At 53.8% G+C, this 19,647-nt stretch overlaps 1 protein-coding gene across 1 annotated transcript in view; it reads right to left on the bottom strand.

The window, feature by feature from the left end:
* LHFPL2 (LHFPL tetraspan subfamily member 2) overlaps window positions 1-19,647 on the bottom strand; it is a 153,566-nt gene that overhangs the window by 19,443 nt on the left and 114,476 nt on the right. Inside the window, exon 4 of the mRNA XM_072794057.1 lies at window positions 4,340-5,002. Within this exon, the coding sequence (XP_072650158.1) occupies window positions 4,340-4,805 (466 nt within the window). The 5' untranslated portion in view covers window positions 4,806-5,002. The remainder of the gene's footprint in view (window positions 1-4,339; window positions 5,003-19,647) is intronic.

Genomic DNA, 19,647 nt, shown 5'->3' with positions numbered 1-19,647 from the left:
CAAGGACACCCACAGTCACACCAGAGCCACACAGGAATGCTCTACCCTCTTCGGCCCCAACACAGGCGGCTAGAGGGAGCCGGGGAATGGCCCTAGACAACACAGTGATGTCTGATTTTCAGCAGAACAAGGTTAGTTCTCAAGACTGGAATAGAAATCACTACTCCTTAAAATGCAGCAATTCTAGGAAACATTAATAACAACAACAAAAAAACTAAGACCTGCCCAGAAAGCAGAAAAAATTTAATAACCACATGGCTACCATTTATTATTTACTTTGTGCAAAGTACTGTGTTTAAGCCTTTCTTCTCATATATTATTACCTAATTTAATCCACAAAACAATGGTGAGGTATGTATTATACCTCGTTATACCCATTTTATAAGTGAGAAAAGAGATTTAGAGAAGTGAGGTAAATTATTAGACATTTCATGTGAGGTCAGGAATGATCCAGAGACAGGTAAGGCTTGACCTCTAATTGCTGCCAAGAGGCAAGTACGGAACTCCAGCATCTGTGCCTAAGTATTTAGGAAATGTCAGATGGGTGCTCACACCAGGAGGCTTTGCCTTGAAGGCAAATCCAGTATCTTCATTAATTAGTAGACAATAGATAACTATTGTCTATTTTATTATTATTTTTAAGCAATCTAGATTTTGAGAGTTCCACTGAGATAGCAAATTCTTTAACATCCACTTCTAAAATCAAAATACCCATATTTTAATAATTTATGTTATACTTTCTATAGACAATGAGGCTACACAAACCTAAGGGCTATTTATTCTTTAGAATCAGTTGTACTAGGAATATGCTTACCACATCTTGTAATTTTTCTTCCAGTTATATTTTACAAAAATGTCACTTTTGCCAAAATCAAAGTTTTAAGAACAAACACAGTCTGAGTGTATTTCTAAAGAATGCTTTTGTTGCACTGGCAACAGCTCCTTTCTCACCCTTTGTTCCAACGTCACGTAGATCCAGGGCTGAGAAGCGGGGTGCAGGGGGGAAAGGCTGGTGCTCAAAGCTGTACCAGGTCCTTGGCTGAGGCTGGGGCTGCCCAGATGCTATTACATACTGGCCGACAGGACACAAAGCAGTCAGCTGTTTCAGACACTGCTGCACTTTCTCAGCCATAGATTCAAGGACCATGGCTACTGCTTACGTTGGCCTGAGCTACCCAGTAGAGACCTTCATCAGGACAGAAAGAGCCCACCAAGCGTCCCTTATAGAGGGAAGGGAACATGAGGCAGTCACTTGGCTAGTGCAGTCATCTTACCCATGATTTCTGCTCAAAAAGGATGCTGCTGGGCTGCGAGGAGAAAATAAACTACCACTTCTTGTATTTCAGTTCTTAGCCTTAGATCAGTGGGCCTTACCAAGGCAGTCTGACTATATAGGAGTCTCTGCCATGTGCCAATTCAAAATTTTAGGTAATCTCAGACTTTCTGAGATGCTGTATGAATGCAAAGGGAACATAAGTGATAGGGGCGGGAAGAAAGTTACCTTAGAAAATCTAAACTTTTAGAATGGACAGGTGACCAACAGACTAGCACCTTAAGTATGCTACTATTTCCTTCTTTTTAATCCTTTTTCCCGAGGCCTGATACTGAGAGAGAGAAAAGTCAGGAATAATTCACTGGAGTATATGAATAATTCCTATGACATGTACTGATCTTTGTGCCAAAATGAACACTCTTGACATTTATGTGAAACAGCAACCAAGAACACCAAAACATTTGTTGGACTGATCCTCATTCTTAGAGATTGAGTTCACTGGACTAACACCTTATTAAAAACTACATGAGGGCACCTGGGTGGCTCAGTCAGTTAAGCATCCAACTGGATTTTGGCTCAGGTTATGACCTCAGAGTTAGGGAATCAAACCCCGCATCGAGCTACATGCTGGTCACGGAGCCTGCTTGGCATTCTCTGTCTCCCTCTCCCTCTGTGCACCACCCCCCCACCAAAATGTGCCTGTAAACAGACTGTAAGACTAAAAGGGTATCTAGAAGTGGCTTGCTTCTGAATGACAGTAAAAGACAGCTTATGGCGCTAAGGCCCAAGATGCCCCCTTCATACTATAAACGTCCACTGATTTGCTAAAAGGCACTCAGGTTCTCAGGATGAAAACCATTCTCAGGGATGACAGACCAGGAGTTTTGCCTGCATACCAGCACTTTGGTAAAAATCAGAGTAAAGGCATAAATCACCAAGGAGGAGGAAATACAACATAGTAAGGAAAAAATCACACAGAAATCCACCTCTCTGGTCAACCAGGGCTCTTCAACAGGATTAATAAATTGTGCATGTTGCCTTCTCTTGGTCTGTTTATTCTGGCTTTTCAAAAGCCTTGGGGGGGGGGGGCACCTGAGAGGCTCAGTTGGTTACACATCTGCCTTCTGCCCAAGTCATGATCCCTGGGTCCTGGGATCGAGCCCCCCATCTGGCTCCAGCCTCAGCAGGGAGCCTGCTTTTCCCTCTCCCCCTGCCTGCCGCTCCCCCTGCTTGTGCTCTGTCAAATAAATAAATAAAACCTTAAAAAAAAAAGCCCTTTGTAATACTTCTCAGCACAAGTTTTAAGATACATACAGCACATATGCACATACCCCTGAGGCACTGTGTGTCTCAGGGCAATAAAGGAGGAGCACGTCTCTGACTAGAGAAAGATGAACCTTATGTAACATATCTGGAAGGTAAAATGCCAACCTGAAGGGGATAAACTTCATTTTTCAGAAGTGAATCAAAAACGGAATAATGAGCTTCACAAAATTAAAAATCTAAGATAAAAAAACTCTAAGGTCAGGTCATATTTTCCAATCTCTCCATTCAGTCAGGAATGCCAAGGTCCAGAGAGGTGGCACATTTATCTCCAGCAAAACTGGACATCAGAATCCTCGCCTCCCAGAGACAGAGTCCCAGGGCCTGAGCACTTCAGGGCACGGCTCCTTCTCTCCGAGATGAGGCCCCAGGAGCGCATCCTCCATGCAAACGGACCCGGACCGGGTGGGCCCTATCATTTCTCTCGGCCCCTCATCCACCAGCCACCACGCACAAATATGTATGGGGGCTCCCCTAAGATCAGAGAAACCGAGAGCATTAGCTTATCAGCTGTTGGGAAAAGCACTGTTGTTTGATCTGCCGAGTGGAGGCCAGTCCTGCTGAGCTCGAGTCTGCTGGGACGTGGCCCAGAGGTAATTCATTTGGGGTTTGGTTCTTTACAGCCCGGACACCCGGCTCACTGCTTATCTTGCCTGTTGGAGTCCCACGCACCAAGCTTTAGCTTTAGGGTCTGCTGAGGATGAGTCACCAGCACCTTCAGCTAGGGCTGTGCATGGATGACCATTCTCCTGCTAGAGTTCGGAATTACACCTGGATTACGATTGTTTAAAAAGTGACTTTTTTTTCCCTTGAAAAATCAAAGCGAGTCTATCTATTCTTTTAGTTCCTCAACCATGTCTTCAGGCTGCAGCGTCTGCGTGTGTGTCCCTGTGCCGTCGGGAAGAGATGACACCCCTCCAACCCGTATGGGAAAGGCTGAGCGCTGGCGGGGTGGGACGTTTGCTTGCGGCTCGCAGCCTCCGCTCTGGGGTCACCGTGAAGGGCTCCTCCGTTTTCTTCCACCGAGGCCTAACAAGCTCACTGGTGGGCAACTGCCTGAAAGCGGGACACCTAGTCTGTATTTTCTGAAGTCAATGCATAGAACATTCCGTCAGGTTCCAGGAGACAGTTCAAGCCAGAACATTATTAAACACAGAGCAGCTGATACTGATTCCTTCCCAGCCGCTGCTTCCTCTCCGAGGCTGAGACCTCGTGTGGCTGGGGACGGCGCTGAGGCCGGAGCCCCGGAGCACGCCCTCCGCACCCCCCCCCCCCCCGCCCAACCCCTTAGGCTCCCGTGAGGCTCCCCCCCGCCCCCCCGCAGACACACACAACGGCATGGCTCTTTCCACCCCCCCCCACACCCAACGGCATAGCCCTTCCCCCACCCACACACATCCAACTGCGTGGCTCTTCCACCCCCACACCCAACTGCGTGGCTCGCCCCCCTCCCGCGAGGCTCCCCCAGTGCGAGGCCGACCCGCGCAGGGCGGCGCTGCGGGGCCCCCAGATCTCCTGGGGGGATGCGCTGACGGGACAGCACACTTTTAACTTACCGGCAAAAGCAAAAAAGTAGTAGTTACTGTCACAAGGCCCCACAAGGTAGAAGCCGGGGAGAGGGCAGCGCAGGGGAACACGGGGGAAGGGTCGCAGGGCTGGGGCGCTGGGGGCGGCCCCCGCCGCGGGTGCGATGCCCGCCCCACCCCGACGGCCCGGGGGAGCCCGCCCGCTCCCCGCGCCTACCTGCGATCCCTTGCAGCAGCCCGCAGACGTTGAAGATGCTTTTCTTCATGATGCTCTGCACGCACATGGTGAAGACGGACACCAAGGCCACCGTGCAGAGAATGAAGATGCCCACGGCCAGGAAGATAGCGGTGGCCTGCCAGAAGCCGCTGGCAATCTCGCCGAAGCTCTCGGCGTAGGGCCCGCACAGCGTCTCCCGCTGCACCTGCTGCACGCCCGGGTTGCGGATGCAGCGGGCGTAGATGCCCAGGGTCGGGTGCGGCGGCTCGGCCGGGCCTCCGCTCCGGGCGTCGGGCTCGCCGCCCCCGCCCCCGCCCCCGCCGGCCCCGCCGCCGCCGCCGCCGCGGCTCTTGGCTTTTCCGATGAGCCAGTCGGCGCTCATGAAGGCAATGAGCTCGGCGAAGGCCACCACTATACTCAGGAGGGTCCAGAGCATCGAGCGACAGGTGACAATAACATGACACATATTGGTGCTCCAGGCGGGAAGGTCGGGGGTCCACGGGCCGAAGACTCCAGCGAGCGCGTGCGGAAGGCGGCTCGGGCGGCTCAGGAACGAGGCGCTGCTCCGGGGCGCTCACGCCCGCGGCCCGGGGCTCCTGCTGGCCGGCGTCCGGCGGCGCGCGCCCGGGGCGTCATGCTGCCATGGCCCGGCTGCGGCCTCACCTGCGGGGCGGAGGGAGCAGGGCGGTCAGCAAGGCCAGGCCCGCCCCGGCCCGCCCCACCCCGCGCGGCGCCGCCCCGCCCCGCCGCTGCCCCCGCCCCGCCCCGGGCCCCGCCCCCTCCCCGCCTCCCCGCCCCCTCCCCGCCTCCCCGGGCGCCCCGGTCTCCCCCCCGCCCGGCCCCCGCCGCCCCGGCTCCCTCCGTCTGGGCTCCCCTTCCCGGGCTCACGCCGTCTGCGCTGGTTCCCTCTCCGCCCGCGCCCACCCCGCGCCCCTCATCCCTCACCGGGCCTGCCGCCGTCGGGCCGAGAGCTCTGGGCGCACAGGCGCCGCCCCCACCCCTCCGCCCCTTCTCGGCCCGGCGTCGGGCCCCCGCAGCCCCGCAGCCCCAGCCCCAGCCCCAGCCCCTGCGAGCGCGGAGACGGCCCGGGGCTGTGCACCGTGCGGCGCTGCCCGAGCCCCGTCCGTCCGTCCGTCCGTCCGTCCGTCCTCCTCGCGCGCCGACTTCCGCGCCAGGATCCGCGCGGGCAGGGCTCGGAGAAGCCAGAAGACCCCGCCGAGCGCCCGACGTCCCCCCGCGGCCGCTGACCGGGCCCGCCCCGGCTCACGACGGCCCCTCCTGGTCCCCGGCAGGTGGCTTCGGCCCGGGGCTGTGCTCTCCCAGCTCAGGTCTGGCCCCTGCTCCCCCGGGAGCCCCCCCCCCCCCCGGGGCAGGGAGAGCCGCGGGGTTCCTTGTTGTCAGCGGTGAGATACCCGGGAGTGGTGTGGGCTCCCCGGGGGCCAGGGAGCGCGGGCCTGCGGCGGGTGGGGGGAGCCCTGGGGAGCAAGGGGCCCAGGGCCGGGCTGGACCTGCCCCCGCCTCCAAGCCTCAGCGCCCCCAGGGGCCCCGCGGACACGGTCACGGGACACGCTGTTCTGGGAAGCGGCCTGGCACCGTCCTAAGGACCAGCCCCTCGGACACCCGGGCAAGGGACAGCTCTGGTCCCCTCAGACTCGGAGTCCGTGCCCCCTTCCCAACTCAGCTCCCCCGGCCACCCGCCACCCGTCGGCCCAGGTCTCAGCCTGGCCTCCCCTTCCGGGGCTGCTCCAGGAGCTACCACGGAGGGTGCTGGCCCCCCGCTGCGCGGCAGAGTGAGCGCTGGACACCCAGCTCCTGTCCCTCGGGCCTCTCCCTGCACAGCGAGGCCCTGGCCAGACAGCAGTTTAACTGCGGGAAGAGCTCACCGGGGAATAGGACCCTGGCCGCTGCCTGCAGGCAAACGGGAGGCTCAGGCTACTTAGAGACAGAAGAGGCCACCTGGCCTCCCGGGAGGGTCCTGCTCTCACTCCCTACTTCCTCACTGCCCACCCTGCTGTCGCACTCACTGTGACCTAAACGGCAGAGGCCGCGAGTAGAGCCTACTCCCACTCACTCGTTCCCCCCACTCTGCTACCCCCCCACCAGAGAAACACTTCTTGAGAGAAGAGTTACCAGTACAAAGAAAGCTTTGCAGGAGACCGTCTAGAAGGAGCCATTCTGAAGGAGAAGGAGAAACCAGCGAGGGATGAGCCCCGGACGCCCGGGGCCACCGAGCAGCAGGTGCACAGCCCGTCAGGAGAGGCTGAGGCCTCTACCGAGTCCTTTAATTAGGTCAGAAGAGCAGCTCCCGCTGTGCGAGCCACTCTGGATCCCTGCTCCTGCTCTGTTCCGTGGGACACCTGCGTGGGAACGAACGACTGCTATGTGCTTGTCCTTCTGCAGAGCCTCGGGGCCCTGCGACAGCCTCTCGGGTCACCACTCAGGAGAGAAGCGATGTGATGCTTTAGGAGAGCAGAGGGCGTGCGTGTCCGGCGTAGCCAGATGGTCCTCGGCAAACCTAGGGCAGGACCATTGGGCGGGCCAAGTGCTTGCGTTCACACAGTCCTCTGTCCATCCGTGCTAAAACAATCCCCCCTCCGCTGCACCGAATCCCCACATCCACGCCAGCACGGCTGGGATGAGGCCTTCACTCCTGTCTGAACAGGGCGAGAGCGTGCCTTGGTCTCCCAGGCCGAGTTCGCCAATTGCCAGGAGCAGTGGAGTAGCCATGCTGCCCGAGGCTGCCTGGCGGGCTTCCCTGGGGACCAAGTAACGGCCTCAGATCGAGGGGACAAAGGAAAGTCTGGAAGTGCATCAGGGGCTTCCACGGTAGCCTGCGCTCTGGCCACGTCCCATGTGTGCAAAGGGAGAGCCCTGCTGGCACAACATCCACATCAAAGGGGAGACAGATCCTCGTTACAGATCTTGTTACCTGGGGGGGTTCCCGCACACAGCTCCTCAACATGCCATCCGCTGCTATTCCCTGTGATCCCTGCTCCTCCAGAAGTCACTCAAAGAAGACCCGCCCCTGCTGACATTCCAGGTAAAGTCCTCTCTCCGCAGGCCACTACGTACATTTCCATCCCGGGACGGCTGACTTCACAGAGCCCAGATGGTTGTGGATAACTGGACAGCCCTCTGACTTCAGGAAATGGTGCTCTGATTATCACGAAGGTCCGCAGAGTAAAGCAAGTAATAAGAGGTAATACTTAGCAAGTAAGAAGAAGAAAGAAGGAGAGGGAGAGGGAGAGGGAGAGAGCCGGACCGCAAGCTCCGGTGCCCTACAGTGCTACTGCAGGCAGAGCGCAGCGCGGGCAGCCGACCAACGGTCGACCCCCACAAAGCCCTCGTACAAGGGTAAAGGCAGTGAGCTGAGCTCAACTGGGTTTGTAACTTCCATCACAGGGTCCTATCTTTGGCAGCTTCCTGCTGTCAGTGAGCAGGGAAGAGGGGCAGGGGAGGCACAGCCACCCAGGGCCAGCTGGCCAGGAGGTGACCGTAAGAGAAACCAAGGGGCAGAGGCACAGTGAGCGGACCCCACGCCGACGTGCGTCACAGGAGACAAGGGTGCCGTCATTACCAGAGCGGCAAAGCCTGTAAAGGAGCCCACGACAGGGTTCTGAAGAACACTAGCTTGCTTCTTCACCTTGGTTCTCTTTTCTACTTTATTATGAAAAATTGGCAAACATGGGTATGAGTTGAAAAGAACAGACTATGAACACTGAGAGTCAACACTGGTACACGGCCTCACACTAACATGCAGGCTTTTTTTTCCGAACCATTTGAAAACAAGTCACAGATGTGACTCGACATTTCAACTCTAAACACCGTGGCATACACCTCCTAAAAATAAAGACATTTTCCTACATAACCACAATAAAAAAACTGACAATACTTTCCTTATATCCAGAGCCTAGTCCACACTCAAATTTCCCTATCCTGCCCCATTTTTTATAGTTGTTTTCTTAAAACCATGACTCAGTCAAGGCTCATGCACTGCATTTGGTTTTGTGTCTCGTTTCTTTTAAGTGAGCTCCAGACCCAACATAGGGCTTGAACTCAAGACCCTGAGAACAAGAGTCCTGTGCTTTACTGACCAAGCTACCAGGCGCCCCTTGGGCTGTCTTGTTTCTTTTAGTGAAAAATAATCCTTTCACCCCTAACCCTGTTTGCATTTTTTCCCCTGACACTGACTTCTTTTTTTGAAGATACCAGGCCAGGTGCCTTACAGGTTTGTCTGCTTCCTCATGAGGTCATTTAAAGTTTTTTCTATCCCTTGTTTTATAGAAATGAGGTTAAATCTAAAGGCTAGTTTAGAATCGGCTTAAATATTTTTGGTGAGACTCCTTTGCAGGTGATGCTGTGTTATTCCTGGGAGGAATAATACTGAGTACACCTCAGAATCAGAATAATTGTATACATATACGGACATATATATATAAATATATATATATTAAGAGAGACAGACAGAAACCTGCCCAGGCCCTCTTGGGCCCTGGAGACCCGGAGTTTTGGTGGGGAGCACATCGAGGGCTGGCTGGGCGGGCTCTGGGGAGCTCCTTGGGCGAGTTGAGAAGCCCTGTTCTGAGAGATGCCATCCTGGAAGCTGGAAAAGTCCTTCACCGAAGGGATTTTACTTCTAAGAACTGTTTGCTGTATTTCTTCGAAACGGAATCACACTTTATATAGAACGCAGGGCGACAGAGCTCCGCGGGCCTGGGACGAAGGTCCCCGCCCCCCACCCCCCACCCCCCCCACGCCCCCCACCCCGTCCGGCAGGAGGCCCTTGCTCAGGGATTCCCTTGCACCAGCGGGGCCCAGGCTGGGGTGAGGGCAAGGCTGCTGCGGGCTCGGGTGCCCCCTTCCCATGACTTCAAAGGCCACCCCTCGAAGGCCCTGGGCCCTCTGTCACTCCCCGCCTGCTCCCGGCCGCGTGTGCAGGGGGCCTGAGGTGCTGGCAGCGCCACGCTGCGTGGGCTGTGGGCTGCGGGCTCCCGGGCCTTGGCAAACGGACGCCAGGCTCCGCTCTGCCGCTGGCAGCCGCGAGTCTCGGACAGGCCATTCACCCTCCACCTCGCCCACCTCCGTTTCCTCTCCTGCAAAAATTGGGGTAGCGACCTCTGGCTCCCAAGGCTGCCGCGAGGAGTCCGGGGGCAGCTGCGTAGGCCAATCATGTGCTCAACGTGCCTGAGCTGTTACTAATCGCTGGCATACCGATCACGCGATCATATGGTCAAATAATAAATTTCCTGTCGTGACCCATGTGACTCAAATGATCAATACACTTCCGAGCAGATTGCATGTTGCTCCCACGTCACCGGTGGTTTCTTTGGCAATATGGTCTCCCAGAATCTTCTGGGAGGATAAGAGGATTAGGCAAATAGAATTTATGTGCTTTTTGCCTTCCAAAAGTTGGAAAGACCCTCTAGGAGGCTGCTGCTTGAAGTGTGGCCCCTGGACCATCTCCCACCTCCTAGAGGGAGACGTAGGCCACCTGGTTTAAAAAAAAACAAAAACAAAAAAACTCTGAATTTCTGGTCCCCACACACTGAATCAAACTTTCTGGAGCTGTTGCCAGAAACTTGGTTTTTGACAAGCCCTCAGGAGATTCTCTGTACAGTGAAGTCTAAGACAGCGTCTGGAGGAAGCGTCACACGCGGTGAGGTGGCCGCACTGGCAGAGACACAGAGAGAGGTGGAGACATAGTGGGGGGAGAAGCAGGCTCCGTGCAGGGAGCCCATGCGGGACTCGGTCCCGGGACCCTGGGGTCTGCCCCTGCTATGCCTCTGCCTCTCTCTCTGCCTCTGCCTCTCTCTGTGTGTCTCTCATGAACAAATAAAATCCCAAAACAACCACCAAAAACACCAGCTATCAAAGAGGTTTTGCGCCTCTCCTGTGCCCCGGCCCCCCTCGAGCTGACTGAGGAAATGCAGGCATCCTGACGCGGGGAGAAGAGGCCCACACGCACTGACCCGCACCCCGTCCTTGCGTCCCCGCTCGCCTCCAGCTTCCCGCCGATTCCTTCCCCCTTCCAGCCCCCACCTCCGCCCGCATTCTGCCGGGGAGCACTCAGGGAGCACTCGGCGGGTCCTCGTGGAGTAGAGTAACGAGCTGCGGGCAGCCAGGGGGCCAGGGACGCTGCCCACCAGCCTGCAGGGCACAGGCCAGCCCCCCAAGGAGGCGATGTCAGCGGTGCTACGGGCAAGAACCCCTTTCTGGAGGCTTCCCACAGAGAGCAGTGTGACATGTGTAGGTGCAGTATGAAACGACTGCTAGCCTCTGCCTTCCACAAAGGCCTGACGAGCACGCCAAGCCCCGTAAGCTGGACATTCACGAATTGACCTCATTGGTACACTTTTAGCTGTTTTTCTGAATTTCTGTGTAAGGTCCATGCTAGTCTGTGTGTCCCAAGATGGCAGGCTGACGTGACGGGGCGTGACTCCAGCTTGCCTCGGTGAACACGCGCAGGGACGGGGCCCTGGACCTGCCCCTTGTGGGGCCCTGACGTTCGTCTGGATCACACACAAATCAGCTATTGTGCTCAGTAACCTCTCTTCAGCAACTGGCAAGACGGGGCTCCCGGGTTACTATGGGCAGGAGGTCATTTGCTGTTAACCGCCTTTACTTCCCCGAAGGTCTTGGACTACCTCAGAAAACTGCAAGTTTGGCCACGTGGCCTTATTTCTCTCAACTTCTCCTCCCCTGGAGCTGGGCTGTCCACTCGGCACCTGGTTCAAGGAACTTCCCGGGGAGACCCAGCTCATGCACAGGCATCCTGGTTACGACCCGCGCCTGGCCTGGCTCCCCCTACAAGATGCTTCCCCTCCTTGAGGGGAGACCTCTCAGCGGTCTCTGCTGCCTGCTGGCCCTTCCAGGGCAGCGAGGGCCCACCCTCCGAAAGCAACTGAACGAGCCATTTGGAGCACCCAGTGAACTCTTGCTCGTCATCAAGTGTGTCCATTAATTCCCTGCTCCTCACACCTCTTTCTTATGCCCACTCTCACTCCTCTTACATGGGATCCATCCGCTTGCCAAGCACCACTTCTAGAGGCGTCATTCTTATACTTCCTCCCTGAGACATCAGCCCCCCGAGGGAGCACGTCTACTTGTCTGGTCCTATTTTCTAAATGATTCATTCCTTATGAGATTTCTGAAGTCCACTTAACTGGTTTCATTTTTTTTTCCTTGTGCAAACCTCATCATCTAAAAATCTTTAGAAAGCATGTCCTTCTTTATGGGTCTTATGCTCTGTCAAACACGAGGGCCTGAAGAATCAATCTCCCAGGAAGACTCTGAAGAGTGACCTGGAGCACATCCTACAAGCCAGGGGTCGTATGCCTGTGCCCTCAATATACTGTGGGATCCTAACATTTTTGGTTTGTTTCCATGGAATTAGAGCTTGAACTTCAAAGTTCAAGTAAAAGTTTAAAAAAAAAAAAACTTTTAATGTCACTGTTGTATGTAATTTTAAACTAAAGGTGTTTTTCAAGTTCATAATTAATTCTGTGATACCAAGCAAAATATAAGTCTTGAGGTGAGCCTCGTTAGTTTTTTCAGGATCAATAAGACAGTAGAGTGTTTTAATGGAGAGTAACAAAGGATGGAAACCAAATAACTTAGAAGAACTTATGCATAAAAATCAAGATATATAACTTCCTTCTTCATGGACGCCCAATGAACACGAGAGACTCCAAATGCCCTCTGTCTAAGTGCCTCAACTCTGAGAATAAATAACCCTTAGGGAACAGGCTTCTGGCTTGTCTAAGTGGACAGCTGGGCAGCCTCTCCCAGCACTGGCGAGCACAGACACTCATTCTTGCAGCAACTGCAGGCTTTCTAGTCCCTTCCATACACAGGCAGAAAGAATCACTGCTGCTCACGAGATACAATGCCATCAGTCAGGTTCCCTTCCAACAGCTTAAGAAAAACCAAACATGATAAACGGAGAGGATTATGCCATCTGTTATTTCTGAGTCTCTCACACAAACCCAGAAAACCCAAGAATCAACTAGAACAAGAGTCCCATTCTGACTGGAAGCTTCTGCGGAAGCTTTTGGGGAAGACTCTATTATTCTTTCAAACCTCCTCTGTCTCTCCGTGGACGATGGCCATATTTTTCCACCCCACCCACATCCAGTCTGACCAGGGCACTGGCTCCAGCCAGTCCAGGTTGAGAAGTGACACATGTCACATCCAAGCAGCAGAGTTCCTGAGCGGGAGCCTCCTTCTCCAGCTCCCTTACTTCTCCCATGAGATCAAAGACACCTCGGAGAGAGGCGTCCCCGTCAGCCCGGGGCCCCGAGAGCATGAAGCAGGGGCCCCTGCTCCTTGATAAACACACAGCGTGGGCCCAAGGCCAGCGCTGCCGCCGCCAGCGTGGGATCCCAGCGTGGGATCTGCGGGCGGTGCTCCTGCTGGAATCGGCGCACCGGCCCGTCCCGACTCTCCTGGCGTCAGGTTCAATCCCACCTCACCATCCTCCAGCACGCACACGGCAAAGAACCTTCTCTAATTAAACAATACAGGAGAAACATTAGCGCCCGGCAGCGACCTCGGGAGGACTCACGGTACGGTACAACGCGGTGGTGAGCTGCTCCGATGCAGGTTTTGCTCTCACTACATTTATTTTATGGTTAATACATGGAAGTACTAAGAAAGAATAAAAATGCCCTTTTGAATAAATGAGGACATTTATAAAGTGACTCAGAGGCCCAGCCTGAAGACCGCTTGGCGCAGCAGGCGCCCTCCGAGGTCTCCTACCGAAGAGCCCTGACTCACCTGCAGCTGCCTCAGCTTCCCCTTCCCTGCTTCTACTTCTTCCTCCCGGGGAGCGTGTGGGGCTCCAGCCGCCGTCCGCAGCTGCCAGCTGGGGCCACTGCCAGCAAGCCCGCCCCTTCGCACAGGCCAGCTGGCGCCGCGACCAGGGGAGGCCGGCCGCGCTCGCAGGGCCGCGGGACCCGGGGTGCAGGGCGCCCACAGGCCGGTCTGACCCGGCGTCAGGGCGGCTCCTCCCGAGTAGCCGGAACCCGCAGGGTCGCGGGAGGATGTCGGCTGACCCAGGGGACGAGAGACCCCGAGGGAGTGGTGGGCGGGCTGCCACCCGAGCCCCCCGCCGCGGAGCAGGGGTGCTGGCTGCCCGGGACCAGGGCAGGGGGCACGCAGAGGGGCCGGAGAGGCTCCAGGTGGCCAGTGAGTCACGGGCAGACGGAGAGCCAGGGCCACACTTGGGATTTTGCAGGTAATCTGAGAATCAGGGTACTCCTTCTAGGAATCCGGTCATTTTGGAGGCAGCACGAGGGTGCAAACTGGTGGCCCCCATCAGGAAGACTTCCAACAACTCCTGAGAATATCTGTCATTTAAATACGAAGTTTGTAAAATATAGGTACTGCCTCTTTTGAACCAAGTCCTTTAAAAAAAAAAAAAACAGATATGGTATCATTTCATAAACTCACTAAGAAGTGCCAGACAACAACGTTAATTTGGAAATAGTCGCTGTTAACAGCAAAGAAGGTTCTTTCCTTACACACCCCCACCCCAGCCCTGAAAATCTCACCCACCTGTGCTACTGACACAAGGAAACGGAGGGTTCAGTTCAAGTGGGCCTCTGTGCAGAGGGCCACCCGCTGCTAAGGAGGCGATGGGTGGGAGCTGGAGGCCGCAGACACCTCGTCCGAGAGCCACCGGGACCGGGCAGCCGCCAGCCCCAGACGGGGCACCCCCCGCGGGCCGAAAGCCCACCAGCAATTTCCCGGAGGGTGCAGGGCCAGAGCCGCTCACCACTGCGGCAGCCTGCACCCAGAACCCCCGAGCGAGCCCATCGCAAAGCCACCCCCGCTCTGGGCGGCCTGCAGAGCTCTCAGCAGAGCCATGTGGTTTCCAATCAGCCACTAAAGGGTATTACCAGCGAACTGGGCTCAAATATGCAGACGACCCTCGTCCTTGAAACCAAGAGGATAACTTTGGATTTACCCAGAGACCAAGACGATGCTGGTCATTGCTCACCTTTTTCTTTTCAAACCTTTTATATTCTCACTGAAGTCGTTTTTGCTTGTAACCAATACTGCTAAGCAGTGAGCATCATTTTTAAAAGTCTCTGAATGAGCTAAAGAAAAAAGCCAAAGTCTCCTGTAGGCTACGCTCCTATTTCTAAGAGCCCCACTGAAACGTTCAAACTCGTTTTTTTAATATGTCACTCACGTCGATCCTGGTTTTTTGTATCTGAAGATACAACCTGCAGCCTAAGGTCCGAATCTCCCCGTCTGTGTGCACAATTCCTGAAGGCCAGGCAGCTCACAGCAGGAAGTGACATGGTCCTAAAGCCTTATGCACCGAACACACACGCAGTAAAGAATAAAACGTACAAGGTGGGTGTTCACAAACAAGGCTCTTTATAACTCTATCAAAAATCTCCCCTCTCTAGAGCCTTCCTTCTCTTATATATTTAAGACCCACGAAATACTGTGTGGTCAACGAATGTGCACATACACACGTTTACAATGTCAGATACTTTTATTTTTTTTGTTGTTAGAGACTTTTAAAACTCAAAAAAACCAGCAAGCCAGATTTGTACACTGCATCCACACCCAGTTCATTAACTACTGTCCATGTCAGTGATTTCATAGCCAGAGATCAAGCTACCCAGCATTTTTCAACTTTCCTTAATGAGAATGCCAAATTCAAAACCATAAGCAGGCTTAAACATTCTTCACTTATTAACTAGAGGAATTCCCCAGATATTTAGACTTCAAACTGTTTTGAAAACAGATGGGCTTAAGAATAGCTCCCAAAGGGATGCACACTCTTCGAGGAAAAGTATGTTCGCTACACAGCTGCCAGCAGCCTCAGGTACTTGCAGAGGGAGCACAGTCCCGAAATGCAGGCAACAGCCTTGGCCTACATTACTGAGCTGGCCTAATGACTGAGGAATGTACCAGGCGGAGGAGGCCCCCGGAGCTTTCCTCACTGCAGTCTAGATCGAGTCAGGGCACACTCAGAGTTCAGGATGGTTAGAGCAAACCCTCTCTTTTGGAAGTCTGAACCTCTATGCTTGATCAGATGACCCAGTATTTTCTTTCTGGAAACAGGGATTTACTGTTACAGTTTCTAACAATAGGGAGGCACAGTGATCAGAGACAAAGTTCAATTGGATATCTCAGGAAAGAGACTCTGTGTCAGAAGACCAGGCTGCTTAAAAACAAAAGCAAAAGTGCTAGAAAGACTGTAGCAGAAATGGCTTTAGGTTCATTTCTCTAAGAAGAGACGCCACAACCCTCTGTTCCCCCAGGTTCTCCCCTGGAAGGCTGACAGACCAGGTGGGCACAGAGAAGGCCTATTCTGGTTCACCACACGTCCAGCACTGGGGACACCAGGTGCCACGGTGGGCGCTGCCGCCGTCCTCCCTGGCACAGGTCGGCCAGAGGGTATGACTCACTGAGACCCCACAAGGCTCAGTAAGAGAAAGCGACTCGAGAGAGAGCCTGGGCAATCAGCAGAGGGAAAAAAATAGACTGTGTTTGGTTAGGTAATAAAATGGAACATCCCCGAGAGGCTGACACATATTCCTCTGAAGTCATGAGAACTAACAGACGTTATCACAGCAAACCATTCGTCATAGCCCCGATCACCGCAGGCCTCATGAGAAAACCCTCATGTGGCAGAGAAAGTCCTTTTCTCTGCACCCCAACCGCCAAGCTCTCCCATGAGCAGGGTGGCTAATAATTCCAGGTTCCAGCATAAAATACGGGCTGGACAGTGTCTTGGGGAGCGTCTCTTAGGCCTACACACAGGATGAGGGTGGGATCAACAGCCACTCTCCCAGGACACCTGGGTGGCTCAGTTGGTTAGGCGGCTGCCTTCAGCTCAGATCACGATCCCAGGGTCCTGGGACCGACCCCACAAGGGCTCTCTGCCGCTCCCCCTGCCTCTGTTCTCTCTCTCTCCCTCTGTTAAATAAATAAATAAAATCTTTTTTTTTTTTTTTTTTTTTTAAAGAGTCACTCTCTCAGAGTTCCTACACACCTGCTGCTCTCCCATTCCTGAACAATGAGATTCCCTAGAAAGGCAGCATCAGGGAATGATTCATCTGGAGCCAGACTGCCTCAGTTCCTGCGTCTGTAAAATGGAGCACCAACAGAGCCTACTATATGGGCTTGTTGTGAGGATCAATTACGTGAGAATAAATAACAAGCTCAGAACAGTGCTTGGCACATGGTCAGCGCTCCAGGCACATGGCCGACCCTCCCTGGAACGGATCCAGCCTCCCCACCTCCTGACTTGCACCATAATGGCCACGGTTGGGCTCGTGCCTGAGATCGTTCCTCATTCCTTCTGCCATTTAGATCTTCCTATTCTAAGGTCCCCCTGGCATGCCGTAATTTGCCTCACCTTCAAACATCAGTCTTGTCCATGTAAAAGGCGTCACTGAGCAGGATGGATACAGCGTGGAGCTAGATCTACTTTCAACGCAGTCACCCTGACTGTACCATCAACTAGCTCTGTGTCTTTGGGCAATGAGGTTCACTTCTCTGAAGCAGGAGGGATCAAAGTATCTACCTCACAGGGTGTTACAAGGATGACAAAACCCACGCAGGTAAAGTAAGGTATAGAGTAACGAGCTGCAGCACTCATCAGGTGGTAGGAACCATTACTCTTATCATCTCGGTCAAAATTTATTTTTCTGCTCTCAAAAGGCTGTCTCTACAAGGCCACAAAAATCATCTTCTAGTATCAGTAACTCTCTACAGACTTAAGTCTGTCCAACGGCAAAGTAATGAGTGGGGAAAAAAAGCACTGACCAGAAGCCAGGAAAACATGGGAGCTGATCTAGGCTCTCGCCTAAAGGCAGGTGACCACACAGCTCGCTGGACTATTCTGACTTCAACAGCCCAGGCACAAAGTGACAGGGACGGGTTCGCAGATCACCACTAGTTCTGGTGTCAAAAGGCAGTCATTTCAAGCACAAGACCACCTCTTACCACCTTCTCCCAGCCCAGGGCTCCCCTGGAGCAGGGGACTCCCCAAGTCCTGCTCTTCTGGAGTGGGAGGCCTGGGGGGGAATGCGGAGGAGACCCTGCAGGAAGGCCAAACGCGTTGGCTTAAAGTGGCAGAGGAGGGGCGCGTGGGTGGCTCAGATGATTAAAGGTATGACTCAATTTCAGCTCAGGTCATGATCTCAGTGTTAGGAGATCAAGCCTCGGGGCAGGCTCTGCCCTCAGCAGGGAGTCTGCTTGGGATTCTCTCTCTCCCCCTCCCCTGCCCCTGCCCCTCCCTTGACTTGCACTCCCTTGTGTGTGCGCACGTTCCCCCTCCCCCCTTTCTCTCTCTCTCTCACACACACACACACAAAGTGGCAGAAGAGAAGGTCACACCTGATGACACTGAGCAGATCAGGGGCTGGGGGACATGCCCTTGGGCAGAGGGAGTGGACTGGACTGGCTCCCTCTTCTCATGGTCTCCTTGTTTTCTGCCTGGGGTGAGAGGACCCAGCTCCGACCTTTCATTTCCAGCTCCAGAGCGTCTGTCATTCTTGGAAACACAGCAGAGCAGTCCCCGCTCCCGTCTTTGGGCTAGCAGCTACAAATGAGGCCCCTGCCTGTCCTTACCTTCAGAGACGATCCTTGTGATCGGAGCCCCCTTACTCAGTTCTGCAAACTCACGGTCATAAAAAGGATCCTTTGTTTCTTAGATACTTTGCTACCCATCCTAGACAAGTAAAGCGCTTGATCATGAAGAATCCATAGCCATTTGCCAGAGGACATGATAGCGTACAAAGTTTTAATTGTTTTTAAAGTATTTATATGTTGGTTTCTTACATATTTTAGGCAGGGTACCCGTGGATTCACAAATGCTCCTTAGTACGAAGTCTCCATACCGGAGAAGCCAGCAATAGGAGACACTCCTTTTTAAGGAGTTTAGTTTCAGGCAGGAGTCAAGAGTCATATCCCTTTTATTTCAAAGCATAAACCATATGAAACTGTCCTATAAAATTAATGTTTGCTGCTGTTTATTCTCTGTTCTTTGGTGAATTATTGAAGTCAGGCAGTGTAATTCTCTCCACAGTTATAAATGGCCCCAGAAGGCTGATTTGCATCCATCCAGGGGCACTTATTTCTGATAAGTACTCTTATTAATGATCTAATAAAATGTCTTGTTTTGTTATGATCAACCAAGTGATTCAAATGATGTTTAAAAATTCAGCACTCCACCCCAGCAGCCTGGTGATGAAGCTGCTGAGCTGATATTAATTTAAAGTGATTTTCAATTTTCCTTGGCATTATCAGTGAGATCATGGATGGATTAAAAAAAAAATTTTTTTTTCTAGATTTTGGTCCCAGTGCTGTCAAAGGCAATATTTTACCCAGGTTTAGTAAAATTGATCTGATTAGAAATGATAATCACAGATAGCAAAGGCCAGGGGTAAGAGGTGCTGGTAAGACAAATTATTTGGCGGTCAACTACACACATTCTAAGTTGGCAGGCAGGCTGTAGGCCTGGGCTGTGAAAATAAAGCTATGTCAACACCACCACCACTCAAGAGAAGAACGCGTCCAGTTTCACCCCTCCTAACTTCCTGACCTTCGTCCCAAAGTGCCCTTTAGCAGAGGTGGCCATTCACAGGAGCAAGGCCTAAGTCCTCTGTGTTATGGGTGAGGCCGGCTACGGGCAGGTGCTAATAGGCTGACAAACGAGTAGTGCACACGCACAGAAACACCTCTCACCCCTGCTGAGAAACCTGGGACCCAGATGCCCAACAGGACAGAGGTACTGGGATTTCTGAGGGAGAGGTGAAACTGCACCTATGCTGCAAAAATAGCTCTTCTTTTTCCCAGAGTATCTGGTTGCTTGATTTTTCCTCCCCCTTCTTCAACAACAAAGCTCATTAAACCTCTGCTAAAACTAATGTGCTTACCAAGGAGTCGCAGGGTGCCGGCCCCCCAACTGGAGAAGTCCTGTTCATATGCATTTACTGACCCTTATCTGTCCCTGGGGTTCGCAACCCAGCGTTCGAGCTCCGAAGAGGCAGGACGAGACAGTTCCTGTTAGACACCAGCACCTCGTTCGAGATCAGGCCATCCGGGGAGCGGAGGACGGGCAGGAGGGGACACGCGGACGTCACTGCTGTCCACCGGGATCAAGACACACACAGGACAGCCGCGGGCCACCGAGGGCTGGGACCAGCCGGGGAGGGGGGCAGTCCACATGGGGAGAACTACAGTAAGGTTTTATGGGAACACGAGGATGGGGAAGTAAAGCCAAGAGAAACCTGCAGCTGGGGGTGAGGGTGAAGGTGAGGGCTCTCCTGCTTCTGTCA

This window comes from Canis lupus, chromosome 2 (assembly GCF_048164855.1).
Source record: "Canis lupus baileyi chromosome 2, mCanLup2.hap1, whole genome shotgun sequence".
Lineage (NCBI taxonomy): Eukaryota > Metazoa > Chordata > Mammalia > Carnivora > Canidae > Canis > Canis lupus.
Note: the sequence above shows the minus strand (reverse complement) of the source record. Positions and strands in the feature narration are given on the sequence as shown.